The sequence below is a fragment of the Canis aureus genome, chromosome 28, assembly GCF_053574225.1.
Source record: "Canis aureus isolate CA01 chromosome 28, VMU_Caureus_v.1.0, whole genome shotgun sequence".
Classification (NCBI taxonomy): Eukaryota; Metazoa; Chordata; class Mammalia; order Carnivora; family Canidae; genus Canis; species Canis aureus.
The window spans coordinates 25,856,610-25,883,232 of record NC_135638.1 but is presented as its reverse complement, the minus strand read 5'-3'; the positions used below and the strand labels follow the sequence as shown (position 1 = coordinate 25,883,232).

General features: G+C 41.7%; 3 protein-coding genes across 15 annotated transcripts in view; 2 read left to right on the top strand and 1 right to left on the bottom strand.

Annotated features, from left to right (window-relative positions):
• The window catches only part of CRH (corticotropin releasing hormone), a 183,382-nt gene extending 171,209 nt beyond the window's left edge, over positions 1-12,173 (bottom strand). The window contains exon 1 of one of the 5 annotated variants that reach the window (XM_077876768.1): positions 11,532-12,173. The gene's annotated coding sequence lies outside the window, so the exon portion shown is untranslated. The remainder of the gene's footprint in view (positions 1-11,531) is intronic. The other 4 variants (XM_077876767.1, XM_077876771.1, XM_077876769.1 and 1 more) reach the window with 4 other exon arrangements.
• Positions 11,646-13,358, top strand: RRS1 (regulator of ribosome synthesis 1). Its single transcript, XM_077876754.1, has one exon. The coding sequence runs from the start codon at positions 11,772-11,774 to the stop codon at positions 12,867-12,869; it is 1,098 nt and encodes a 365-aa protein (XP_077732880.1). The 5' UTR covers positions 11,646-11,771; the 3' UTR covers positions 12,870-13,358.
• Positions 13,359-14,765: 1,407 nt separating this feature from the next.
• The window catches only part of ADHFE1 (alcohol dehydrogenase iron containing 1), a 42,843-nt gene continuing 30,985 nt past the window's right edge, over positions 14,766-26,623 (top strand). For 2 of the 9 annotated variants that reach the window (XM_077876745.1, XM_077876749.1), the window contains exons 1-7: positions 14,766-14,882; positions 21,275-21,312; positions 23,092-23,138; positions 23,691-23,744; positions 23,926-24,080; positions 24,227-24,423; positions 25,970-26,047. In XM_077876745.1, the coding sequence (XP_077732871.1) occupies positions 14,824-14,882; positions 21,275-21,312; positions 23,092-23,138; positions 23,691-23,744; positions 23,926-24,080; positions 24,227-24,423; positions 25,970-26,047 (628 nt within the window). In that variant the 5' untranslated portion in view covers positions 14,766-14,823. Of the gene's footprint in view, positions 14,883-15,093; positions 15,318-21,274; positions 21,313-23,091; positions 23,139-23,690; positions 23,745-23,925; positions 24,081-24,226; positions 24,424-25,969; positions 26,048-26,623 lie in introns of those variants that run through there. The other 7 variants (XR_013367241.1, XR_013367240.1, XM_077876744.1 and 4 more) reach the window with 6 other exon arrangements.

The window sequence follows — 26,623 nt, the reverse complement described above, 5'->3', positions numbered from 1 at the left end:
TGCTAATCTGGGAGCTATAAATCCGGAGAAAAATATAATGTAACAAAATGTTCTCAGCACTTACTTGCTTATAATAAATTGAGGAGTTACAACTTGGAAGGTATCTATAGTGTTTGCTAAATTTTCTGTTATTAAATATATTGTCAAGGGAATAAATCCTTTTGTTGCATAGTGTAAGAAAACAGATTTTTACAAGATGCCAAAGGAAGAAAGGAGAGACAAAAGGATATTTGGTAAAATATCCTTTGTTAAAATGGCAATTGCCATTTCCCCTTTAATTTTACAGCTGTTAAATGAAAACAGAGACAACAAAAACTAGTTGTCATTAAAAATTTCAAACTATATATTTATACATACAACTATATAATATTGCCTTACTTAGCAATTCTTTTCACAACAGCTATATAAGATAAGTCATAGAATTACCTCAAAGAGATCTCTAGCTGCTATAGTAAAAATTTAGAAAATAATTTAATTTCTCCACAAGACCATTTTCAATTATTACAAACTAGTTGACTGTGAACCCTAACCTAACTAACAACATCCTGTGTTTACCAGTGCAATGCTTCAACCAATGGTACCAGGTGGGGGGGGGGGGGGGGGCGGGGCGCAAAATAGGTCATTAAGACTCTTTTTCTCTATCTCCAGGAGCCCATAAGAAGCAGAAACAAGAGCTGAGATGCAGCAACATCACCACCACCTTCAGACCAGACAAGGAAGGATACAGCTAGAAGCTATTGGCCAGCCTCTCTCTCTCTCTCTCTCTCTCTCTCTCTCTCCCTATCTCTGGGTCCTGCCACCTTTACCTTCTCCCTACCCCCACGAATGTTCCCCTATTACATCTACTCTGACAACTGCCGTCACCCTCCATAGTCTAAGCTCCTATCATTTTTCTCTTGAACTAAGGCAGCGGCCTTCTACCTATCTAGACTCTCTGTCTCCCATCACTTTCCCCTTGACTGCCACTAGAGTGAATTTTCCATCAATCTACAGGCTTAAATTGCTTCATTCCATCAACTCCCTAATGCCTATAGCTCCTGAGGAACAGAAACACTGTCTTTCTCACTCCTATATCCCCATTGCTAGTGTGGCTTCTGGCATACAGTAAGTTTTCAGTAAATGTTGGTTGAATAAATATAGAAAAAAGTGTTACATGCAAACCCTTAACAATCTGGCCCCATGTGATCTTCACAGCCTCACTTACTACTATCCCTTCAAATGTTTCAGCAGTTCAGAATTGCTGTTTTCCCAAATACATGATGCATTTTCAAATTTTTGGTCTCTAATAGAGCAGAAATTTAAAAATATTTAAATATTTTTAAATATTTCTCACTCAAATATCAGTGAGAATAACAGAACATGAGAGACACCTAACTCTGGGAAACAAACAAGGGGTAGTGGAAAGGGAATTGCCGGGGGGTTGGGGTGACTGGGTGACAGGCACTGAGGGGGGCACTTGAAGGGATGAGCACTGGGTGTTATGCTATATGTTAGCAAATTGAACTCCAATTAAAAAAATAAAAAATAAAATATTTCTCACTCAATTGTAACCTCCTAATTCATGTGGTGACATTCCAACTAATACACATTTAAGTGAATGAATGACTAACAACTCTCACGAAATACCTTGCCTCTACTCCTGCATCTCACTGGCAGGACTACTCTGTCAACACTGTTTCACCAGCCTCCTTCCTGTCTGGATTTTTATTTCACCATTTAATAATCTTAACTAGAATTAGCCATATGATCCTGAGCAAGACTCAGTTTCCTTATTCGTTTTTAAAAATGTCATTGGGAAACAGATTTTGGGATGATGTCAGCCTGGGTCTATGTTTCTAATGTTACCGTTCTTGTTTCTCCTGCTTTTTGATAAAAGATTTTGGAAATAAAAAAACTAGACCATGTGCTCAAGAAACATAAGGATAAGTAAATGTAGCATTTATGAAACACTTGGTGTAAGGAGGAAGAGCAGAAAAAGAGACCAGAAAGGTAGGTTTGGGGTAGATTATGAATATACCCAGGTGTCGTGCTTCATCCAGTATAATTTAGCAACCAAAATAAATGGCTTATGGGGGAAGAGAGGTGTGTGTGTGTGTGTGTGTGTGTGCGTGCGTGTGCGTGCGTGCGCACATGCGTGCATACACACATTAGGTGGCTCACTGTTAAAGACAGAGGCAATCCTAGCCTCATCTGTGATATTTAGTTCCCAAGGAAATCAAGCAGAGCAGCCACTGGAGCACACACCTTGTTCACAACTCCAGGAGGACTGAGCTATGCAGAGAAACTTGACTTCTCTGACCAAGCTCAATGCTAAGACTGCCTAAGGGAGAACTAGAGCTGGAAGTCACTGAACCTCCCCAGCATTGAGAAGCACAATGCTTAAAGAGATCTCAAACCCTGCTCCACATAGGATTCAGCCCCCTGCCATATCATAGCGGATATGACAGGGCAAGAAGTTTATGGACCATACCTGAATAGGTGGCTCCTATTGAGACAGATTTAATGGCAGAAGAAATCTAATGAGAACTTTAATAAAAACATAATGACAACTCTTCCATACTGTCTTCCAGAGGGGCTCACCAGTTTGCATTTCTACCAACAGTGTCAGAGGGTTCCCCTTTCTCTTCATCCTTGCCAATATCCATTGTTTCTTATGTTGTTATTTTTAGCCCTTCTGACTGGTGTGAGGTGATATCTCATTGCAGTTGTGATTTTCATTTTCCTGACAATGAGCAACACTCAGCATTTTTTCATGTGTCTGTTGCCACCTGGATGTCTGGAAAAATATCTCCCCATTTTTTAACAGGATTATTTGTTTCGGGGTATTGAGTTTTATAAGCTCTTTATGTATTTTAGATACTAATCCTTTATTAGATGTCATTTACAAGTATCTCCTCCCATTCCAAAGGTTGCCTTTTAGTTTTGGTGATTATTTCCTTCACTGTGCAGAAGCTTTTTATTTTGATGAAGACAACTTCATTTCATTAGTTAAAAAATGAAGACTGTCAGGTGGATTCTAAAAGTCTAGGTATATCTACTCACCATGAAACACCTAAATCATAAATATATAGAAAAGGGAAATATAAAAGGAAGAAAAATATTCCAGGAAAATACAGAGAACTAAATGAAATTCAAAGTATCATAAATCAAAATGTTGTAAGAAGTAGTAAAAAAGCATTACTTGAAGAGAAAGGCATAGCTTTACATACTCACATATTAAGAATAAAGTGTGAAGACTAATTAACTTAAGTCAAACTGTAGAAGTTTGAAAAGAATAACAGAATAAAATCTAAGTTGAATGAAGATAATAAAAGCAGAAATTAATAACAGAAAATAAAGATAAAATGTAGAGTATCAATTAAGCTGAAAAATGGATATTTGTAAAAACTTATAAAATAGAAAATTTCTAGTAAGATTATCAAGAAAAAGAATAGACTAGATAATATTAGGAGTGATATGATGGATATAACTTTAAATAAAGAGAATTTTTTAAAGATTTTATTTATTTATTTGTGAGAGACACAGAGAGGAGGCAGAGACACAGGCAGAGGGAGAAGCAGGCTCCATGCAGGGAACCAGATATGTGGGACTCGATCCCGGGACTCCAGGACCACACCCTGGGCCAAAGGCAGGTGCTAAACTGCTAAGCCACCCAGGCGTCCCAAAGAGAATTCTTTTAAAGATTATAAAAATTTTATGACAGTAAATTTGAGATGTTAGATATATATGCTACTACAACTGTTTTAAGAAGTCAAATGGCTTCATCTTTTAAAATGGAATCAGAACTTTTTTCTTTTTTTTTTTTAAGATTGTATTTATTTATTCGTAAGAGACAGAGAGAGAGAGGCAGAGACACAGAGGGAGAAGCAAGCTCCATGCAGGGAGCCGATATGGGACTCGATCTTGAGACTCCAGGATCATGCCCTGGGCCGAAGGCAGGCGCCACACTGCTGAGCCACCCAGGGATCCCCTGGAATCAGAACTTTAAAAACTCTTCACCAAGTTAATACCAAACCTAGGTAATTTGATATAATCAAATAATTTAGATGTTCCAATAATAATCAGATGTTCCAATCCTTTTTTTTTAAGATTTTATTTATTCATGAGAGATACAAAGAGAGAGAGAAAGAGAGAGAAAGAGAGAGAGAGAGAGAGAGAGAGAGGAAGAGAAACAGGCAGAGGGAGAAGCAGGCTCCATGCAGGGAGCCCGATGTGGGACACGATCCCAGGTCTCCAGGATCACACCCCGGGCTGAAGGCGGCTCTAAACCACTAAGCCACCAGGGCTGCCCTTGTTGTTCCAATCTTATACAAACTCCACCAGTGATCAGAAAAAGGTATACTCTTCAATTTAGTCAGTGAAGTTACTATATAATATTGATATTCAAACAAGACAAGGATAGTTCAAAGAAGAAAAATACAGGCCTACCTCACCCATGAACATAGATGTAGAAAAGTAAACAAAATATTAGCAAACCAAAGTATACCAATATCTATACCAAGTAGTATAGAAAAGATAATACATCATGATCAGACTGTGTTTATTCCAGAATGCAAAATCTATGAAATATATAAATATAATTTACCACACCAACAGATTAAAAGAGAAAAAAACTATATGATAATTGTTGGGATTAGACTAAAAACATTCACATCCTGGTTTACCACTTACTAACTGCAAGACCTTGGTTAAGTTACTTAATCCTTATGATCATCAGTCTTCTCCACAATAAAATGAAGATACTGGGACACCTGCGTGGCTCAGTGGTTGAGGGTCTACCTTTGGCTCAGGTCATGATCCCAAAGTCTTGGGATCAAGTCCTACATTGGGCTCCCTGTGGGGAGCCTGCTACTCCCTCTGCCTATGTCTCTGCTTCTCTCTGTGTGTCTCTCATGAATAAATAAAATCTTTTAAAAAATAAAATAAAATAAAATAAAATGAAGATACCATTAATATCTACCTCCTAGTCCTATGGTGAGAATTTATAAAGATAATCTGTGTCTGATACATTGTACCTGCTCCATCAACACTGGCTACATGCCTTTATTCCTCTTGTTACCATCCACTAGAATAGCCCTCTTCTTCCTCTCATCTATTCAAACCCTGCCCAGGCTCAAAGGCCAACTCCATTTCCTCTTCTTTCATAAAGCTTTTATCATCACTCTCTTTAGCCTTCACTTATCTCCCTCTTCTATACAATACAGTAGTTCTTAACCATGTGAAGGAAGGGTAGAGAGTCACATATGCCTTAGAAAATCCAATGGAGGCCAGCCCAGGTGGCTCTACAGTTTAGCGTCGCCTTCAGCCCAGGGCCTGATCCTGGAGACCCAGGATCAAATCCCACGTCGGGCTCCTGCATGGAGCCTGCTTCTCCCTCTGCCTGTATCTGCCTCTCTCTCTCTCTCTCTCTTTCTGTCTCTCATGAATGAATGAATGAATGAATGAATGAATAAATAAATAAATAGAAAATCCAATGGAGGGAAAAAACGATCTATTCACAAAAATGCGCATGCATATGCACACATATTTGCATAAAACATCAGGGGATCCCTATCCCTCTGAAGTTCACCCATGGAACCCCAATTAAGAACTCTATCTTCAGGACACCTGCGTGGCTCAGCAGTTGAGTGTCTGCCTTTGTATGATCCCACAGTCCCAGGATGGAGTCCCACATTGGGCTCCCTGTGTGCAGTCTGCTTCTCTGTGTCTCTGCCTCTTGGTGTCTCTCATAAATAAACAAAATCTGTTTTGTTTAATAAAAAAAAAAAAAAAAAAAGAATTCTGTCTTCAAGTGTATGTTTCACCATCATCCACTCTTTCTACCTAAGACCATCTTAAAAGCACAGGATGCTACGTGGATCTAGAAGCAGCCTAGAGAGAAGCTAGTAAAGCTCAATTCATAGATAACATAACAGACACACAAAGGGGTGACATGACTTACCAAAGCCGCATAGAAGTAAGTACAGAGTAGCAAAGACGGAGCCAGAACCTGTCTCCTGATTACCTCTCTAAATTTCTTTGCAAACGTGTAGTTGAATAATTTATCTCCAACTCACAGAACTCTAAAATTGAGAAATTATATGTTAGCCCATTTTTCAGATGGAGTGATGATCCCTTGGGGAATCTGTCCCCACATAATCAGGCCAGAAATTACCAAAACTTACTTATTCCCATAATGATAGTTACTAAACATACCAGCAACATTATTATATTTTATTCTATTTCACCTTCCTGGTGTTGAAATTCTCTCACTAGCTTTATCTGAAGCAACACCAAACCAGGAAACACAAAACTGCCCCAATTTTACTATGGGAAGGAGTTAACTTTGAAGCTTTTTAAAAAACTTTCTCTACAAAGGTTTCAGTTGATTGTTTCAATCAAAAAACATCATCAGGTCTAGATCTTGGGCCCAGATAGACACAAATAAAGTCAATCCACAATCTTTCATCCTCAGATCTGACTTTATAAATCAAATATTTTATAAATATATCTTCTATCTTCTTCCCTATGAGACATTTTTCCAGTACAGCTAACAAATAGAAAAATGGCTTATATCCTGCTCATTCTCTACCCTACCTTTCAATTCTCAAAGAAGTTTAATGGTAAGTAAAAATAATAATAATAAAGTAAAAAAAAAAAAAAGAAAAGCATTGTAAGTAACCTACAGAACACAGCCTCCACATTATTAAAAACCGATTCACACTTGTAGTCAATCTCCTAACGCATGCAAAGAGCTGTTTCACTATGTGGAGTCATACAGCCAACCTAGGAAGTGAGATAATGACTCAGGAAGAGGGGGAGGTTTGTAAAATGGGATTTATGGGAAATCACAGGAAAACAATATTGGAATGTTTGAAGAGCACAGGTTTTTAACAAAAGAAAAGAATCTTAGAGATGAATGGTAACAGCCACCCATTCAAAATCTTTCATTTTCCAGGTGAATAACTGAAGCCTGAAATCTAACTATATCGCCTCTAAAATCCACAGGCTTCCCAGAGAAGGGAACCAGGGACTCACAATAAGAAGTCAGTTTGCCCAGCTGAAAATTCATACTATCTCAGATAATGAAGCAAGTACAATAAATACTGGAAAATGCCAGGAACCTTATTTATACATTCTAAATAATAAGTCCTTCTTAGGCCGTGGGGGAAAGTACACACACCACAACTAACTGGATCCTCTGCATTACCAAGTGGTTCACAGGGACCTAGATGAGACTGCAGTGCACTTCTGGATGCTATCAAGGACACAGTGTCACACCTACTTGCCACAAGAGAGGTTTTTTTCCTCTGCTGTCTTTCTGTAGCAAGGAAAAATATCTCGAAAAAAGTGTAGACTATAGCATTTCCCCTATACGTGGTCACATTTTTAGAGTTTCTATTCATTGTTTTTAATTTTTTAGATGTAATCTAAAAAATAATGGGGTTAACAATGTTTAGAAATAATTCTGGGTTAAGAGGGACCAAGAATTAATGTTTATTTCACATAACAATAACTTTACTATGTACTCTTGACATTGTTTATGTGGGAAATTTAGCAGAAAAATTTTATTGGCAGATTAGTATATGTTCATACATGATCTGTGATTGGAAAGACAAACTGAAATCTCCGTGGCAATGAAATTGCTTTCCTTAGGGGAAAGGAACTCATGGCTCAATAGCCTAATCTAGAGTAAATCTACTCTAAAGTCTTACAAAATTTGTTCTCACTCTATTAATCAAGAAAAACACAAAAAGATTTCTTGCTCATTGGAATTTTACTTTCAAAATGGCTTTTTAAATAAATGGATCTAAATTTTGATACTGGATTCTTTGAGTGCAAATATCCCTAAGATGCTGAAACTTCAGTTTTCCTTTTTTTTTTTTTTAATTTATTTTTATTGGTGTTCAATTTACTAACATACAGAATAACCCCCAGTGCCCGTCACCCTCAGTTTTCCTTTTTAAATCAATCTTTCATTCTTTTTATTGAACATCTTACAAAGGTAAAATTTAAAGCCTAACACCAATCTCATTCCCTTGGGATTTACTGAAGAAGTCTTATGAAGGAAAACCATCAGCCAGTGGTGCTCGTATCTTACAGGTGGTGATAAGATTTGGGGAAATGCAATTTTCTTAGCAAACTGTATATGCCCATTTTTGAAAAACAGAAACCACTGTGTATTTTACAGATAGCAAATCAACTTAAGTCAATTTTAAAATGCTACCAGCATTTTTACTATCCTCAAATACAAAGTCCCCTCTAGGCAAATGTATAATGTTAGGTAGTTATTCTATCTGCTTTTATACTAACTACACAAAATCTTAATAATATAACTTCTACGTTCATTTGTAAAACAAAACAATGGGTTTCTGACTAAAACTGAAGCATATGAATGCACAGATTTTGTCTATGATTAAGAAATTTTCAAAATTAAATCTTCCCTTCAGGTACTTCCAAATTAAAATTATAAATCAGTAAAAATGAACCATGTGGAAATAACGTAAGCATTTTAAGGGCCCTTTTCTGCTATTTTATCAAATTACTAGCACATTGAACTTCCTAGACAAAAATGCTCAAAATAACTATGTTCACAGCAGGATTAAAGATTGCATCATCCCTAACAATTTCCGCTACCAGAAAGGGGCAATTGAGAAACATTCAGAAAGTAAATCTAAGTTAATGCAGCATCAAAAAAAAAAAAAAGGGAAAAAATACTTACAAAAATGTTTTACTGAACAAAGTAGTTATGTTTTGAGGGAACGTAAAGGTATTACTTTCACGCCTTTAACCTTCTTGCCCCTGACTGGGGAGAAAAAAAAAAATCTCTATTAGTTCACTTTTCTTATTGAAATACTTCTCAATAGTTTCTAAAAAAATATAATTGTTGACTGTTCTGTCCTATGCCTCATTTTTGCCTTTCTTGAGGAATGTTCTTAAGACTCTAGAAAGGTAACTAAGATAGAAAAATAGGAATGGGGAAGAGATATTTAGAAAACAAGCATAAGGAGCACTATCATACCATGGAATAAAGAGCTATTTGGAGCCAGCTCATGGCCCCAATATAAAGAGAAAAACAGAGTCTGATGACCAAACTTGGGATCTGTCTGCATTATGCATCAAAAGAAGGAAGAGAAACCAACAAAGAGAAAAGACAAAGGAGAAAAAACAATAAAAGATATACAACCATTTCGTGTATTGTTAAAATATATTCACATATATTTGCACAACTTTGGTAGGCTTGTTCTTGACACTGCAAAATCTTGCCTGACATAAAGATGATACAAATACAAGCTGGAGACCACCACTCACCTACTTGCCTCACCAATTTTTTTTTTAAGCCACAAATCCCAATCTTAATAATTTTGTTCACAATGAATCTAACAGCCAACATTAATCCTTTTTTTGAATTTAGAAAAGTCTATTTAATAGGTTTATTTGTTCACTCAGGTATTGAATACCTGTTATGTATCCAGAATTATCATTGGCAAAGTGGAAGTAAAAATCAGTCTCCCATCATAAGGAAATTAAAACTGACCTGGACTGAAAAAAACTATTCAGTATAAAACAATTAGAGTTCAAAAAGAGCTGACATATATAATTCAAACCAAATAGCATTTCATACAGTGAGAACTCGCTGTTTACCATTTAACACCTGTTAACATTTGTTCTTTGGACACCTGTTGACATTTGTTCTTTTTCTCCCCGAACTCTGAAGATTGACAGAGGAACTAAAATCCTACAAACGTGACCTTCCTATTAAAAGCCCAAGTGCAAATTTCTCTTAACCTTTCCTTCTTCTCTACTGTTCCACACAATCTCAATAATCTTCATGTCTAGTGTCTGGAATATGGCAATCATTCACATGTTTGTTGAAAGAATGAGTGAATGAATCAGAAACTAAGCCAAGTCCAGAACAGCCACATCAATGTCTGTAACACTCTCCTAGGTAAATCACAAAACCTTTTAAGGGTCAAGGCTAGGTTCAAGGCAGTTACCTAATATGGCCTTTGGCCTGGCCTTGACCCCACAACATGAATGGTATTAAAGACTTGGTGCTGAGTGTTAAGACAAAGGTAGAAAAAAACATGCAAATCCTAAAACACTTTTTGTTTGTTTATAGCAGCTCTATTCGTAACTGCCACCTAAAATACTTTTAGAAAAGAGGCAAAAAGGTTGCAGCATACTGTCTGATGCACAAAATGTGCTCACTAAATGCATGATGAGTGAATGAACAAAGGGAAGCTGAGGAAAGATAGTGAGCTACAGAAACCAAAGTCAGGGGGGAGGTATGGTAGATGGGACTACGCCTAATGCCCCCTCTAGCTGAAACTCGACACAATCTATTTCCTAAGAGCTATTATGTCCATTTCCATGGGCTAATTTTCCAGCATAACCCCCTCTTTACAACTCCTAACTTCCCATTAAAAAAACAAAACCAAACCTGTAAGCCACACAATCAGCACTGTGCCTCCTAAACGTGGTGTACATACTCATTACCCAGAGATTTTGTTAAAATGAAGGTTCTGAACCATTGCGCCTGGGTTGAGGCCAGAGACTCTGCAATTCCAACAACTTCTCAGGTGATGCTAGGCTGCTGGGCAACAGACCACACATTTTATGTATCAAGAGCCTGAAAACATTGCAGAGAATATGTCAATCGTGTTAAAGCCAGAGTTAAGATCATTCCTGCTCCCACGTTTCCCAGTTGTATAACCTTAGATAAGTCATTTTCCTTCTCTGAGCCTTCCTTTGCCATCAGTGGAATACCGTGATTAACAACGGCTAACATACCGGGAACTAATGTTTCATATTTTCCACTCATGAGTTGGGCTTAGGTTAAACAATCTGTCCAAAGCAGGTACTGTAAAAGGAGATTCTAGGTCATCTGACCCAAGAACCGGGTGTATGATCACCGTATAACACTGCCTCTTTAGCCTACTCCCAGAGCGATTAGAAAGAGTAATAATTGGTATTTCGTTAACATTTGTTGCGCCCTCTTATGTTCCATACCAAGCTCCCCCAGAGACATATTAACTCATTTATCCTTGAAACAGCCCTAAGAGGTAAGTGCTATTACCACCACATCTTACAGGTTTTTAAAAATAGGCCCAAATACCCGAAGGTCCAACAGCAGGGTTGGAACTCGCGCAGTCTCACTGCAGAGCCCAGCGCTCTTTTGCCACAAGCCTGGAGAGGATGAAATCTAATTGCCAGGGCCCGTTCGCCTGGAAAACAAACCAAATCTTCCACAGTTAGCTTTATGTGCAGCTGTGGGACGTGTCTCTCGGCCCACACCTAGGACTCCCCCCACCCCCACCCCCACCCCCCATGAACGGGTCTGGGCTCGGGTAAAATATAATTTATCTAGTCCCAGAAGCGAAAACATCTCGTGAACTGATTTTACACTGAAATTGTTAGCAGTCGCTCGCGGAGCCCTCGAACTCGACGTCCAAAATTTGCACCGCCCCTTACGCCGCTGCATCCTGGGAGCCACAGCCCCAGTTAGCCCTGGAAAATGTAGTCCAGACTCCTGGGCCAGCACCGCCTACCTCCGGGCTCCCGCCGAAGGGCCTCCGGGAATCCCATCTGCTCTCCAACACCGCTCTCTGCCGGCCTTTCCTCCGCTTGCCGGGACTGGGAGCCTGTTCCGGGTGCCCCGGAAGCGAAGCTTTCTCTTCCGGAACGAGCGTCTCGGCGGCCGCACGTGCTTGCGTTGCCGGGGCGAGAGCCGGCGTTGGCAAGAGGGGCTCTGAAGTGCTTTCCCGGAGCGAGGGAGCCGAGGCCGAGCCATGGAGGGCCCGAGCGTGGAGGAGCTGCTGGCAAAGGCGGAGCGGGACGAGGCAGAGAAGCTGCAGCGCATCACGGTGCACAAGGAGCTGGAGCTGGAGTTCGACCTGGGTAACCTGCTGGCCTCTGACCCGAACCCCCCAGCGGGGCTGCGGCGCGCGGGACCCTCGCCGGAGGCGGAGCTGCAGGCCCTGGCGCGGGACAACACGCAACTGCTCATCAACCAGCTGTGGCAGCTGCCCACGGAGCGCGTGGAGGAGGCGCTGGTGGCACGCCTGCCGGAGCCCACCACGCGCCTGCCGCGCGAGAAGCCGGTGCCCCGGCCGCGGCCGCTTACACGCTGGCAGCAGTTCGCGCGGCTCAAGGGCATCCGTCCCAAGAAGAAGACCAATCTGGTGTGGGACGAGGTGAGTGGCCAATGGCGACGCCGCTGGGGCTACCAGCGCGCTCGGGATGACACCAAGGAATGGTTGATCGAGGTGCCCGGCGGTGCCGACCCCTTAGAGGACCAGTTCGCCAAGCGGATCCAAGCCAAGAAGGAACGCGTGGCTAAGAATGAGCTGAACCGGCTGCGTAACCTGGCTCGCGCGCACAAGATGCAGCTGCCCAGTGCGGCCGGCATGCACCCTACGGGACACCAGAGTAAGGAGGAATTGGGCCGCGCCATGCAGGTGGCCAAGGTCTCCACCGCCTCTGTGGGGCGTTTCCAGGAGCGCTTGCCCAAGGAGAAGGCGCCCCGCAGCTCCGGCAAGAAGAGGAAGTTTCAGCCCCTTTTCGGGGACTTTGCAGCTGAGAAGAAGAGCCAGTTGGAGATGCTGCGGGTGATGAACAGCAAAAAACCTCAGCTGGACGTGACGAGGGCCACCAATAAACAGATGAGGGAAGAGGACCAAGAGGAGGCTGCAAAGAGGAGGAAAATGAGCCAGAAGGGCAAGAGAAAAGGCGGCCGGCAGGGCCCTGGGGGCCAGAGGAAAGGTGCCCCGCCCAGCCAGGCCGGGAAGAGAAAGGGGGGCTTGGGAGGCAAGATGAACTCTGGGCCGCCTCGTTTGGGCGGCAAGAGGAAAGGAGGGCAACACCAAGGAGGGAAAAGAAGAAAGTAATTTTCACCCTCGGACCCGTCTGTAAACGAAGAACTGTACTAAATGTTAAGTTCTAGTTACTGGGTTGGGAGGCCAGGAATGTTGAAAAAGATGTGCTGCCTTCACTGAGCTTGAGGTTGAAGGGATAGGCTGCCCTCCTCACGCCCCCCAGGATAGTATGTAAATGCTGGACTCTACAAGGTAATGTTTTTCCCACAACCAAGAATTGGCTGGAGATTAAAGGATGTATTTGAGGACCTAAGAATCAAGGAAAGAATTCAGTGGAAACTGGGAATGAGTTCTATTTTTAAAGACGTATTTTTTTTTCTTTTTGACTTTGGAAACTGAGGGAAAGTTGGTCGTTTTTCAGACTTACATTTGATTTCTGCATTATTTTTATAACAAAGGAGTGTATCAAAGCAAGGGGGAGGGGACAGAAAGATTACAATTTAAAATGACTTACAAGTAACTCTTATGAAAGTTATTTAATTAATAAAAGTGTGTATCTAATGTCGCTTTTGACATTTTGGCTATTGGTAGAAATTCTAAGTAAAGCCAGGGGATACCTTATTAACATTATTTTAATTTGCTTTCTAAAAAATATAAAGCGGGTAATTTATGGTGATTTCAGTGATACCAAAAGAAGTAAGAGTTTTTTCTAATAAGTAACAGATGTAATATTGAAAGTGCTGTACAACTGCTGTCTCTTTGAAAAAGGATTTTATGCTTTTTATTACTGTGAAAACATTTATGGTAAATTATAAATTTGGGCTTCACTAAATAATGATAATAATCCTCATTAATCCAGAAAATACTTAAATGTTTTCAACATTTATGTCCCAATTTTTTTTTTTTTTTAACTTCAGGTAGGATCTATTTTGAGAAGAGATAAACCCACCAGATCTTTAACTGGAACACTGTTATTTTTTATTCATTTGTCAAACTGACCTTAACTGGTTTAATTAGGAGGTCAAATGTTTATAGCTTTTATGGGCCTCGTTCCCTAATTGATCTTAGTAAATCAGTACCTACTGAAAAGGATTCATAGTACATCTAGAATCCAGGGGAGACTCATGAGCCACTCTGTTTTTTCCGTCTTGTAGTTGATAGGAAATTTAAATTGGGAGTTCACTTTGTCCTTTTTCAGTGTTGCCTCACTTTTATGTCGTCTTTAGAAATTGCTATAGAAGAAAAGATTAATTCAAATTACATATATTACTATAAACACAGATGTTAAATTGATACTATGTTAGGATAATTTGTGATTAAGTTGAAGTTGAACTTTGCCATCATTGATCAGCTCTCCCACTGTGAGGTGGAACACTTGGCCCTGCTAAGCCTAGAGTGTGATCATGAAAAGTTGGTGACTACTGATGAAACCATTTAACGGTACCTTAACTTCACCAAAAGCTATTCTAGAGCACTTAACACATTTTAAGTTCTCAACTGCCCAGGGTGTTTCGTTGTTACTGTTTTGGGAGTTTTCTGGGTTTTTTTTTTTTTGTTTTAGACTTTTGATTTAGCAGTTGCACACAGCCCTGGCCCTGTATAAAATAATCCCTGGGCTTTTTGCAAGGTCTTTATTTATTATTAAAACAGCTTACATGCAATGTCTTAATAACTTATTTGGAAAATAGGAAGGCAAAGTAGCATTTTAAAGGAATCAGTGGGAAAAGCCCTCGTTTCTCTCCCTTTGCCCTATACCCAACATGTGAAATAAAGGCGTTTAAGTAGAGAGACTTAAGGAAGTACCAAAGATCCTACAGAGCAGTTACCTTTAAGGCAATTTCAGAGGTGGATGAGATTTTGACTCGTGGGAAAATGGTCCTGATTCAAAGAAGGCTACCGCCGGGGCCGGAGAATCAGCAGAGGGGGTGGGCAGGCTCGGCCGAGTGGGCGGGGGCGGGAGGGCGGCGCCGGGATTGGCCGGCGGCGGGGGCGGAGGGGCGGCTCCTGGAAGGAAGACTGCGCAGCCATGGCTGCGGCCGCCCGCGCCCGGGCCGCGCACTTGCTGAGGCTCCTGCAGCGAGCAGCGTGAGTGCGGGGCCGGGGGGCCGGCGGGCCGGGGGGCGGGCGGGGGACCGGAGGATGCCGCCGGGCCCGCGCAGCCCCGCTGGGTGCGACCCGCCCGGGCCCCACGTGTCCTACCTTGGGGAAGGGGAGAGCGTTGCGCGTGCCCGCTCCACGTCGGAGCCGTGGTCAGGTGGGTCGGGTGGTAGCGGCGTGCCCCAACCACGCGCAGAGCACCGAGGCGGTGGTACCCGGCTTATTTACCGTTAAGGATATAAGGCCGGGAGAGGACGGTGCCTGCCTGTCCCGTGCAGTGACAGCCATTGCAGGGCAGTGACCGAGACAGATTCACGTACCCCATCAACACATTTCTACTGGGTGTATGTTTTGTGCCAAAAACCATTCTAGGTGCTGGGGATACAAAGGTGAAAGACTCTGGAGCAGTTTAAAGTCTAGCAGGTAGTTGGATGAGGGGACAGGGTTTGTGAAATGGGCCTGTGGGGAACGCAGGGGACAGGGAGTGCAGAGGAGAAAGACAGATGTGAGAAATCACCAGGAGCTTCGCCGCCCTGGCATGTGCAAGGAGTCAGGGTATTAAACGTTATTACATATCTGACTCCCCCTCTAGCAATGCAAGGTGTATAGTAGCCACCTGGTAAATACTTGTGGAATGTGCGAATGCCCAAGTCAGCCTGGGAAAACATGTAAAATTTTGAGCTACCAAGTAGAGATAAGGTGAAAGAAGGGGGACTAGAGAAGAATTTCTGGTGACTGGGAAGAGCAGCACTGTTGGCAAGAGATGTAGTTCCAGGATCTAAAAGTAATTAAATCCAGACTTACCTTCATAGGAGGTGAAGATGGAGAAGACAGACCCTGAACAAGAATATAGCACTCCTTAGGCACTTACTATGTGCCAGGTACTGCCCTACATACTTTACATGTCCTGTAATCCTTACAACAACCCTATGCCATATTGTATTATTATCTTCATATTACAGATTTTAAAAAGTAATAAAATCATGAAAAAAAGGAATTTGTCCAGTGTCACACAGCTAAGCAAATGACACAGTCATAATTTGAACCCAGATATTCTAGCTTTACAGTCCCGTTCTTAGTCCTATGCTGAAGAATTTAAATTATGTCCTATAGATGATGGAAAGCTATGGAAGCAATAGCTCTCACTGTGAAACACTAATACTTTGTGATGCCTCATGGAAAAAAAGCTAAATGTGTCCATGGCTAAATAAATGTGTAACTGCTCAAAAGCCTAGTGCTTTTGTGGAGTCAGGGTAATTAGCACATGAAAGGCTCTGAAAAGTCCTACAAGGTAAAAAAAAAAAAAAAAAAAAAAAAAAAAAAAAAAAAACCTTTTTAAAAACTCTGTTCTAAATCTGTGTTATCATAAAGTTTTTTATCTAGCAACAGCATTCATATCCCTTGGAACCAGTGTCCTGTAGAACGTGGTTTTGGAATGGTTGAATGACGAGGGTGGCATGATTAGAATTATGTTAGAGCTTTCTGGTGGCAGTGTACAGTGGAGAGGAAAGACTAGAAGTAATTGTAATGCTCCAGCTAAAAGATGATGGCTTCAGGTACCAAGGAGAAGCAGCTGGTACAAGGTGTAGATATGAGAAATATTGAAGAGTTCGTTAAAATCAGGATTTTCTATCTGATTAGTGAGATGGAAAGAAAGGTTGGAGTTTCTGGGTAAGGTTTCAGGTAAACATTAGGCCCAGTTACCAAGATAGGGACTATGAGAGGGTTAGCTTTAGGAGGAAGATAACTTACCTTAGGAACTTCAAATTGGACATGTCTCAGGTATATCCAGGTGAAGAAGACCATCAACAGGTAATTGATTATATTTTTCTAGAGCTCAGAAGTGAATTGGAACTCAGTCACGTGTATAGCGGACAATTGAAACTAGGTGTGGAAGCAGATGTCTTTGGAAACTGCAAAGAAGAGAATGAGGTCCCCAAGAGCAGCAGTGTTAAAGCAGGAATGGCAAAATGGAGCTTATTTTTTTAATAGGTTATGCATTTAGAAAGTTGGAAATTTCAGATAAAAATCTTGGAAAATTGGGAAATGGCATCATTGGGCCCACATTTCATCTGGAAAGTCTGCCGGGGCTGAAGTGAAGTGGTGGCTGCCTTCTTTGAACACGGCAAGCATTTCAGCTTCCTGAGACACCCTGGCATACAGCCCACCACTCATTCTGCACAAGAGCTACACAGACTGCCAGCAGCTCTGATCTCTCATTTACATTATCTACCAGCCTCCTTAGGCACTTGGATTTGCAAATGATTTGCACTCTGAATGGAGGAAAAGGAGCCAGTATTAAAGAACAGGAACATGGCCAGGAAGGAAGGACTCCACATTCACTGCAGATTTGCAGTGTTCTCATCCCTGGGGTACAGCAAGAAACAAAACATACCTGGTGCTAAGTGTGAAGGTGGGGCAGATGGGGTAGACAATAAGCTAGTAAAATGTAGAGCATATTACATGTTGATAGGTATTAAAAAGAAAGTAAAGGAGGATGGGTTGTTGGAGGAGAGGGTGCAATTTTAGAGAAGATAGCCAGAGAAGACCTATTAGTTTGTTATTGCTGCTGTAACAAATTATCATGAACTTGGTAGCTTAAAACAACATACATTTATTCTGTTAGAGTTCTGAAACTCTAACTCCAATTTTTCCCAAAATTCGTTTTACTGGACCAAAATCAAGGTGTAAAAAGGCAACACTCCATTCAGAGGCTCTAGAAGAGAATCCATTACCTTCCTCTTTCCAGCTTCTAGAGCTGCCCTTTTTTGCAACCATGGATCATAGCTCCTTTCTGCATTGTCACAGCCAGCAATGTAGCAACTTGCTTCAGTGGTCACGTCGACCTTCTTTATGTCAAATCTCCTTCCGTCTCTCTCTTATAAGGCTGCTGCTGATTACATTTTTGGTCCACCCAAATAATCCAGGATAATCTTTCCATCTCAAAGTCTTTAATCACATCTATAGAATTCCTTTAGCTTTATAACATTTGCAGGTTCCAGGTATTAAGACCTGAATATCCTCAGGGTCTCAGCCAACCACACTGAGAAGGCAACTGTTACTGGAAGACCAGTGGAAGGAAGGACTGAGCCATGTGGCTCTCTGGGGAGGTACTTGAAGGCGGAGAACACAAGAATGGTTTCAGAACATGGTGAATGGAACAGAGTGAGTGAGGGCAACATGAGGTCAGAGATGTTGAGGGCCGGGCAGGAGGGGGTGGGTAGGTGGCCAAGGATGAGCCTGAGGTTTTTTGTCCTAAACAACTGGAAGGATGAAGTTGCCATTAAACTGGGGTAGGGAAGAGGCTTTAAGGGAAGACCAGGAGCTGAGTCTTCGGCAGGGAAAATATGAAATACTTAATAGACATTGAGTGGAGACGTCAAGTAGGCAACTGAATCTGAAGTTCAAGCAAGACATCTAAACCAGAACGATGGCAGTGGAAACCATCAGCATGGAAGGCCTTCAAGGCCATGTGACACGGTGAGGTCACTCAGGGAGGGAGAGTGGAAAGAAAAGAGAAGGATCCACAGGCCGAACCCTGGGACTCTCCAGCATTCAGAGTAAATAGCATGAAAAGAAACTAGGCCAGGAGCAGCCTGGAAGGCAAGGGAAGAAAGTGTTTCCAGAGAGAAGGGAGTGAATAGGATGCCGCTGACAGGTTGGGCAAGATGAGGACTGAACTGAGAACTGAGTGGTTTATTAGCAAGGTGAAGGGCATTAGTGACCTGGTAAGCTGTTAGTGGAGTCATAGCCCAAAGGTCAGTTGGATGGGGTCCCAGAGAGAATTGGAAAAGAGAAATTAGAGCAGGTATAGTCAGCTAAATGAAGCAGGCTAAGATTTAGTGGACAGGAGAGGGGCTGACCTTGGTTGAAAGCTTGGCCAGTTTATCTTGGCCAGTGATACCCAGAGGAAGGCCAGAATCATCAGGCCAGAGCCAGAGGGTGGGGAGATGAGAGCCTTGCTCTAACCCTGGTTTCTTCTGCTTCTCAGGAGGTGTAGAAAAGCCCCATCAGTGGTTTCCGGCTATCCTAAGAAGGTGGGGGAGCCCACAATCTGTTCTCCCTACCACAGCTCATGTTCTGTGTCTTGGCAGGAAAAGACACACAACAATACCAATAATACAGTGTGATAATGGTTCTAATGGGGAGGGAGGCATGGTACAGACCACAGAGGGAGAGTGCCTGCCTGGGGCCTCCAGGCTTGCCCAGGGGGAAAGGACACAAATTACGCAGAAGAAGAGGAGGAAACATGTTCCTGGCAGAGGAAATAACAAGGATAAAGCTCTGGAGGCACAAAAGAGAATATGTAGCCCATTCAAGGAAAAGAACAAATTTTCCCAGAACTCCAGAGATGGAGCAAGACGAGGGACCAGGCTAGAGAGATTAGCTGGGCTGGTGAGGCAGGGCCAGATCTGAACTTTATCCAAAGAGCCATGGGAGGGGGAAGTGAAGCATCATTGGAAATAAGCCCCTGACCACTGTGTGGCAATGGTAGAACCAAGAGAAGCTTGTTAGGAACACTGTCATTATCCAGATGAGAGATGACACTGAAACCAGAGATTGGCAGAGGACCCAAGAGAAGTGGATGGATTTGGGTATAGAAATACTGGGGGGGCGGGGGGGGGGGGGCTTGACAGGTGGTTTGCTATAAAGGGTGAGGGGTGAGCCCAGGATAGAACCCAACATTTAAGGAATGAGTGGAGTGGAAAAGGAGCTGGAGAAAGAATAATTAGAAGAAACCCAGGAGAGTAGGGAGTCCTGGAAAATGAGGAAAGCATTTCACCCACCCAAGGAGGGGGTGGCCCACAGTGTTCATTGCTAGGAGAATAAGGTGCTTGGTGGGGGGGTGGGTCTGAGAATAAGGATACAGCAAGAAAGCTGGGACTTGCTGAGACAACAGCCAGATTTCAGGGGACCAAGCAATGCGTGGGAGGCAAGAAAATAGAGCCACCAGACCTAGGCCAGGGGAGGAGACCCAGAGAGGGTGAGCAAGCCAGAGGGGACAAGAGGTTGAGGCTTTGAAGCATCAAACTCTTAAATACGACAAAGATTGAGTGAGGGGGAATACCGGGAACACAGGACAGATAGAAGTACTAAGGAGGCAAAAGAGGATGGGATTCAAACCACAAGTAAGAAGTAGAAATGATTAGTTGAGGCGGCCTCAGAACCTTAAAATATAAAATAAGAAGAGGGGAAGGGTGTAGAAAGCCTGTGTTCCCACAGCCCGAGGTACTGGAAAGTTCTGAGACTGGATGTTTTCATCCCTTTGCCTCCGCTTTCTGGTCCTTGGAGGGTGCAAAGCAGGGAAAATTCTCCAAAGAAAGCCCACCTGCGAAGGACTTGGCCTTGCCTGCTGTTTGCCCTGCAGCCACCTGAGACTGGCTCAGGCCGGCCGGGGCGCTCCGGGACGCTCCGCACGTGGCGTCCTCAGGCGTGTCCAGCAGGTGGCAGCCTCGACTCGCGGTAGCGTTCACGTCCGCTTCGCCTCGTCGGTTTTGGAGGTCGCGACCACCCTGCAGTTCAACACTTCGCTTCCTTCTCCACTCTGCCCCTCAGATGTTCTCGCTCCAGATTTGAAGGGGGGTGGGGAGGGGTGGGAGATGGAGGACGGGGCAGTTACGGCCTCACGTGTCTACGGGGACCCCTCTGGGACCAGGTCATCTGGCAGGAAACAGAAACCTAAAGCCCCGCTGCGAGGTTGGAGCGCCCCGCGAACGGCAGGGAGCGGGACTGCGCGGGGCCCGAGCCAAGGGTGGAGAAGGGACTGGGAACCGCGGAGGCGTGAGGGATTGCGGAGGGGAGAGTGACGGGCCTGGGCGCACTTCAGGCCCCTGGGGAGCGAGCAGGGGAGCAGCAGGTGGAGGAGCCCGGGGTGGGGGCGCGGGGCCGGCGGAGAAAGGATGGAGGGCCCAGGTGGGCACCAGCGAGGCCTGCAGGCCCACCGAGGGCTTCTCAGAGGCCCGGGCCAGAGTCAGGCTCAAGAAAATGGGAAAACACAAGTTCCCTGGGTGGAGGGGAAGGGGAAGGCAGGTGCATTGAGTAATTAACCTTGGGTCACTTTGGTCAAAGCTCCTAACCTGGGACCTCATAGGAGCACTGAGACCCCACCTCAAACTACTTTGTATCCCCAGAGGGCTTCTCTCAGCTTCCCGCAGGCATTTATCAAGCCCTGAACAATTGAATGACTCCTGGAGGAATGACCCTGCGACCCTGGAAAGACTCAGAGTGGATTTTCGTCCACGATGATTTCTGGGTTTTCCCATGTAGCGTTTGCCAGCAGCTACTGCTTTGATTGCATCTCAAGACTAGAATGCAATGTGATTACATTAAAGCCTCCTATCTTTTGGTTTTCCGGGTTAACTTTTTTTCCTTTTCCCTAGATGCCAGTGCCCAACTCATTCTCATACTTACTCCCAAGGTAATAATACATTTTGTGTTTTTAAGGTGGCCAAAATTTCCAATCCCTCCATTGGCACTCATAATACTTGGGCAAAGGATAAATCAAGGGATGTGAGAGGAAAGTTGAAATGGTTGCCTTTTCACTTGCAACTGGTAATAGGTAGTTCTGATTATATGATGGTAGCTGAACGTATGCTACTGATTATATGCTTGGCTCAAGTATATATTTAATGCTATGTTTTTCTATTTCAAATAGAATTATTTGCCAAAGCTAAAATTGGTGGCACAGATATGATTTTAAGGTAGTCTGAGTTAAACAGAATTAATCAAGATGAAATCTTTGGGAGGTTTTGATACATCTCAGGAAAGAAAATGGCTAAAGAACAAACCAGACGCTCCTAGAAGAAAAAAACTTGTATCAGTTAAAAAAACTAACATTCTATTTCATAGTAATTTAAAATAATGACAAGTTTGCAGTTCCCACAAACGTCTTAATCCTTCCCAACTCCATTGTCCGAAGAGCAGCAGGAAGCTCATTGTAGCTTCAATGTGTCCTCAGAATGTCACATGAATTACTGACACAAAAACTGATTTCACCCCTTAGAAGGAAAGGTCAAATCTAAACAGCACAGTGAGAATGGAAACGAGAGGGCCTGCCCGTACAGGAAACTAAGCAGAACCCTAGAGAAGCCTGTTGGGGAGCAGAACAGATAGAGTGACTGAAGACTTTTTCCTGCCACTGGTGTGGCTCACCATTTAGGACAAGCCAAGGGACCTCCCGTCATTACTGACTGTCTACTAGATGAAAGCATGCTCAGCCTTTTAGGTCCTCATGAACATATGCAGAATTTTGTCTTCAGCTGGTTCTTTCCAATTCTTAGTTGATCTCAACAAAGAATTAGTAGTCTCCTGTTTGGGAGAATACAATTAATAATTTAAAGGAAGATAATCTCACTATTTTCTAGGATTCAATTTATGTCTTTTCCTAAACTTCAGTAGCAAGAATAGAATATTCCTTTAAAGTTGATAAGAATCAAAGAAATTTGAATTTTCATTAAGGATACCCTTGCCCTTAGAAAGCCAAAAGTAGACTATTGTCTAGTTGTGGTCACTTGTTCTTTAAAAATAAAAAAATGGTAGTGGAAATTGTTGCTGTAGATTTTTTTTCAATCTCACTGACCAGGAGTGATGCAAGTGGAACTACTTGTTCCAATACAACAGGAAATCATTTTTGCCGTAACTAGAACCTGATACATTACAAAGAAATATCGTTTGTACAAAATTTTATTAAATTTCACAAAGAAAACTAAGTTTTTGCAGGCTTTAGCTTGAAAAATATAAATATCTTACTGTGATAATTTTTTCCTCCATGGAAAAAAATTTAATGCAAACAACTGATCACAGTTGTTATAAGAACTGTAAGCAAGACTCTAATTAATGAATTTACTAATGGTTGTTCTCCAACAGTAATCCAACTCCACAGTCTAGAGGGTTTGTTTTTTCTAGAGGATTTTTAGACTTCAATTTCAATGAAGAAAATATTTTAAATGGCTTCATTTTCAGACAATCAGCATCAGGTTAGCACTACATTCTCTTAAAATATAGGTTTTAATTTCAAAATTTGACAGGCAACAATGAAACTGGAAAATATATTTTAGGTAAGGCTTTTTCTTTTCTTTTTAGGTAAGGCTCTTTAAGGGAAATGCTTATGTTCACTGCTGAAATACCAATTTACTACCAAATAATATTTTTCCCTTGTTTTTGAGGCTTACTCTGATACAAATTTCTATATTCCTAGCTCCTGGATTTCCACCTTCTGGGAAAACAACAGATTATGCCTTTGAGGTAGATATAATCAATCCATTCTTTCTTTTATGAATGACTTGAAAAAATACTATTTTGCTAATGCATTATTATCTCATTTGAAATCTATTAATTGGTGTTCCCTAATCTTATTATTTGATCACTCTATATAGCAAAGTACCTTGTTAGGGTTATCTTCTGATAACATGAGTAATGGCTAGAATACTGACTTTTGTTCAACCGTCAAAATAGGACAAATTCCCAGTTATACAAATTCTCCAACTTATATGTGTTGTATGTTACATCTTCTTTAGTTTTGCAATTAAAACAATCCCAAAAGAGGTCCAAGTAATCTTTTGAACCAAGGATAAAAGAGCAATGAATTCTTACGAATTTTTATCACACTGTTATTATATAATAATTTGTTTAAATCTCTTGTGTCCTCCTAATTCAGGAGTCATAAATTAAAATGAAGACCATGCAAAGAAATATCTACTTTATTCTCTATACAATAAAAAAAACATTCATTTCATTGATAGGTTTTTAGAAATGAAACACACCCTACACCTAAATCTTTTTTTTTTTTTTTTCCAGATGGCCGTTTCAAATATTAGATATGGAGCCGGAGTTACAAAGGAAGTAGGAATGGCAAGTATTTAAAATTTCCACAATCTTCCACTATAAATGTTACATATCTTTTAAAACAAGTGCAAATTGACAACAATTGAGTCCTTTGTTTTTAAAAATGTACAATGTTAAGTCTGCCAGAGAGAGTCTATTATGGTTCTCAGTCAATTAAACCTAATTAGAAATTATTTTTGTTGTTTAGGACCTACAAAACATGGGTGCTAAAAATGTTTGTTTGATGACAGACAAGAACCTCTCCCAACTCCCTCCTGTACAAATGGTTATGGATTCCTTAGTGAAGAATGGCATAAATTTTAAGGTTTACAATAATGTGAGGGTGGAACCAACTGATAGAAGGTATTATTTTATTGTTGTTATTTACTTTCTGTAGAAGCCAACATGTATCACTGTTGCCTAAAACTTGCTCCATGCCTTGTTTAATTATGTGGCAATTTATTCCTGAAAAAATATGACATAATGGGTTTTATTTTCCCTTCTCCAAGTTTCATGGAAGCTATTGAGTTTGTCAAAAAGAGAGCTTTTGATGCCTACGTTGCTGTTGGTGGTGGCTCCACCATGGACACCTGTAAAGCTGCTAATCTGTATGCATCCAGCCCTCACTCTGATTTCCTAGATTATGTCAATGCCCCCATTGGGAAAGGAAAGCCTGTGTCTGTGCCTCTTAAGCCTCTGATTGCAGGTAAAGACTGTTGTTTGTCTGTCTTATTTTGCAGTTGGCAAAAGACCTTAGGAAAAATGAAAGCAAGAAATTATAGGGTATACATTTCTGAAGCTTTCTGATTTCTTCATGTCAGCATAGTACATTGTTGAGAGAGCAGAATAGATTGCAGTTCACTTATGTTTAAAATCCTGATTTTCATTATTGCACAGAGGGAGGCAGTTTGGGTCAGTGGTAGGAAAGTTTGCAGATTTATGCTAGGAAATCACTTTGTAAAGGAGGAGGGAAGGTTATCGTTCGCATATTATCATATCCCTCTAATGGCAGGTTTGTCTTCTAAACCCCTCTCTGCTTTGTCCCATTTTGCCAACCACTGTGGAGTATAAGGGGAACATTGGCTATTATTTTTCTGATGTTGACTCAACCCTTTCTTCCACACAATGGCTCTTCAGCTGACCTGGGGCTTTGTCTCTGCTCTGGGACATGTGGCCAGCATGGCTGCATCACTCTGGGCAACATCTGCTCTTTGGCTGCCCTGGGGACAGATACGCAAATCCAAAGCAAAATAGCTTATCTGTCCACGCAGACCTTGGAATCTTTTGGTCGTTTCTTCCCTCCTATTTTATGGCTGTTAGCATAGTACTGTTTAAAGTTTTATAGTTAAAATGCACTAACTGGTAACTGGACAATATCTGTCTAAAGTTTTGTCCTCTCTCTTCTCCCCCCATAAGCCCCCACTGTGAATGGGCCTTGTGATGGTATAGGAGTAAGTTGAAGGCAGATGAACTGCTTTGACGTGAATGAGAAATCAGCAGGGAGCAACATAATTGATGTCTGGCAAATGGAACCCTCTGGTGAAACTGTGTCAGCATCACACAGAGGGGTGATTAGTAAAGTTTAGAAACTTGACAGAACTACAAAACCACGGAGCCCAGCGAAGGCAGAACGTTACTGTGCTTGCTGCCAAGAGGGAATAAAGATGTCTTTTAGAGAAGGCAAATATGAGTTTTCTAACCGAGATGCCAAGCAGCCTGTGTTTGAATACCCAGCTGCAGCTGCTTAAGTCCTGGTGCTAGAGTTCCCAGAGTTCCTCGCTGTTGACCCAGAAACAGACATTACACATGCATGTTAAACATACACACCATACATACATGTCATTCCCATATACATGTTGGCACAGGCACTGACATCATACATATGTGTTCATGCAGGTACAGATATCACACATACTCATCAAAGTGCACATATTTGTTAGACATGCCTACATGTCATGCAGACATGGACACCATGCATGTGAAACGTGTGTGTATTAATGCAGACAGTGCCGTCACATATACACATTAAATATGCATGTTAATGCTGACAGGCATACCATTATGCATGCATGTTAACACGACTCTGACACATGTGAAGCATACATGTGTATTAATATAGATACACACATCTGGTGAGCAATAGGGGCATCAAAGCTTCCTTCTCTAACTTTGGTCCTTGCTTCCTAAGGCTGAATTAAATATCTCCACTGACCCTTATTTAGATGCTTTATTTAAATATTATTTTTTTCAAGTCCCAACTACCTCAGGAACTGGGAGTGAAACTACAGGAGTTGCCATCTTTGACTATGAACCCTTGAAAGTGAAAACTGGTAAGAACTGTGCCTATAAAAATTGTGTTTAATTCTCTCTCCTACCTTTCAACCCCACCTTCTTTTCTTTAATCCTAATATTTAAAAATCAGGGACTTAAAGATTTAAGGAAAGGGTATGTATGCATACACACTTTTTTTTTTCAATACATATAAAAATATGAAATTGTCTAATAAACTTCAAAGAGAATTTAACTTCTCTTTGAAGTTTATTAGACAGTTACCTACAAAAGCATACTGAAATGCCATAATCTTCATTGGCCATTTCTCTGCCCAAGTTAGTACCTGTATGTCAGTAGTGAATGGTTATTCCCTTTCCTGGACATCTTTTCAACATTTTTTTTCAACACTTTAAATCAGTTTCATTGAGATACAATTTTTATATAATAAAATGCATACATTTTAAGTGTTGGTTTGATGAATTTTGACAAATAGATAAACCCGTGTAACTACTACCCCAATCGAAATATTAAGCATTCCCATAATTCCAGAAATATCCAAAGGTCCCAGCCCTTTGTAGCATAATAAATTGATATTCGAGGGCATATTTATAGTAACTTTTCTTTTTAAAATTAAA

Coding starts and splice junctions, on each gene's coding strand:
- RRS1 (XM_077876754.1), top strand. CDS start 11,772: ATGGAGGGCCCGAGCGTGGAGGAGCTGCTGGCAAAGGCGGAGCGGGAC.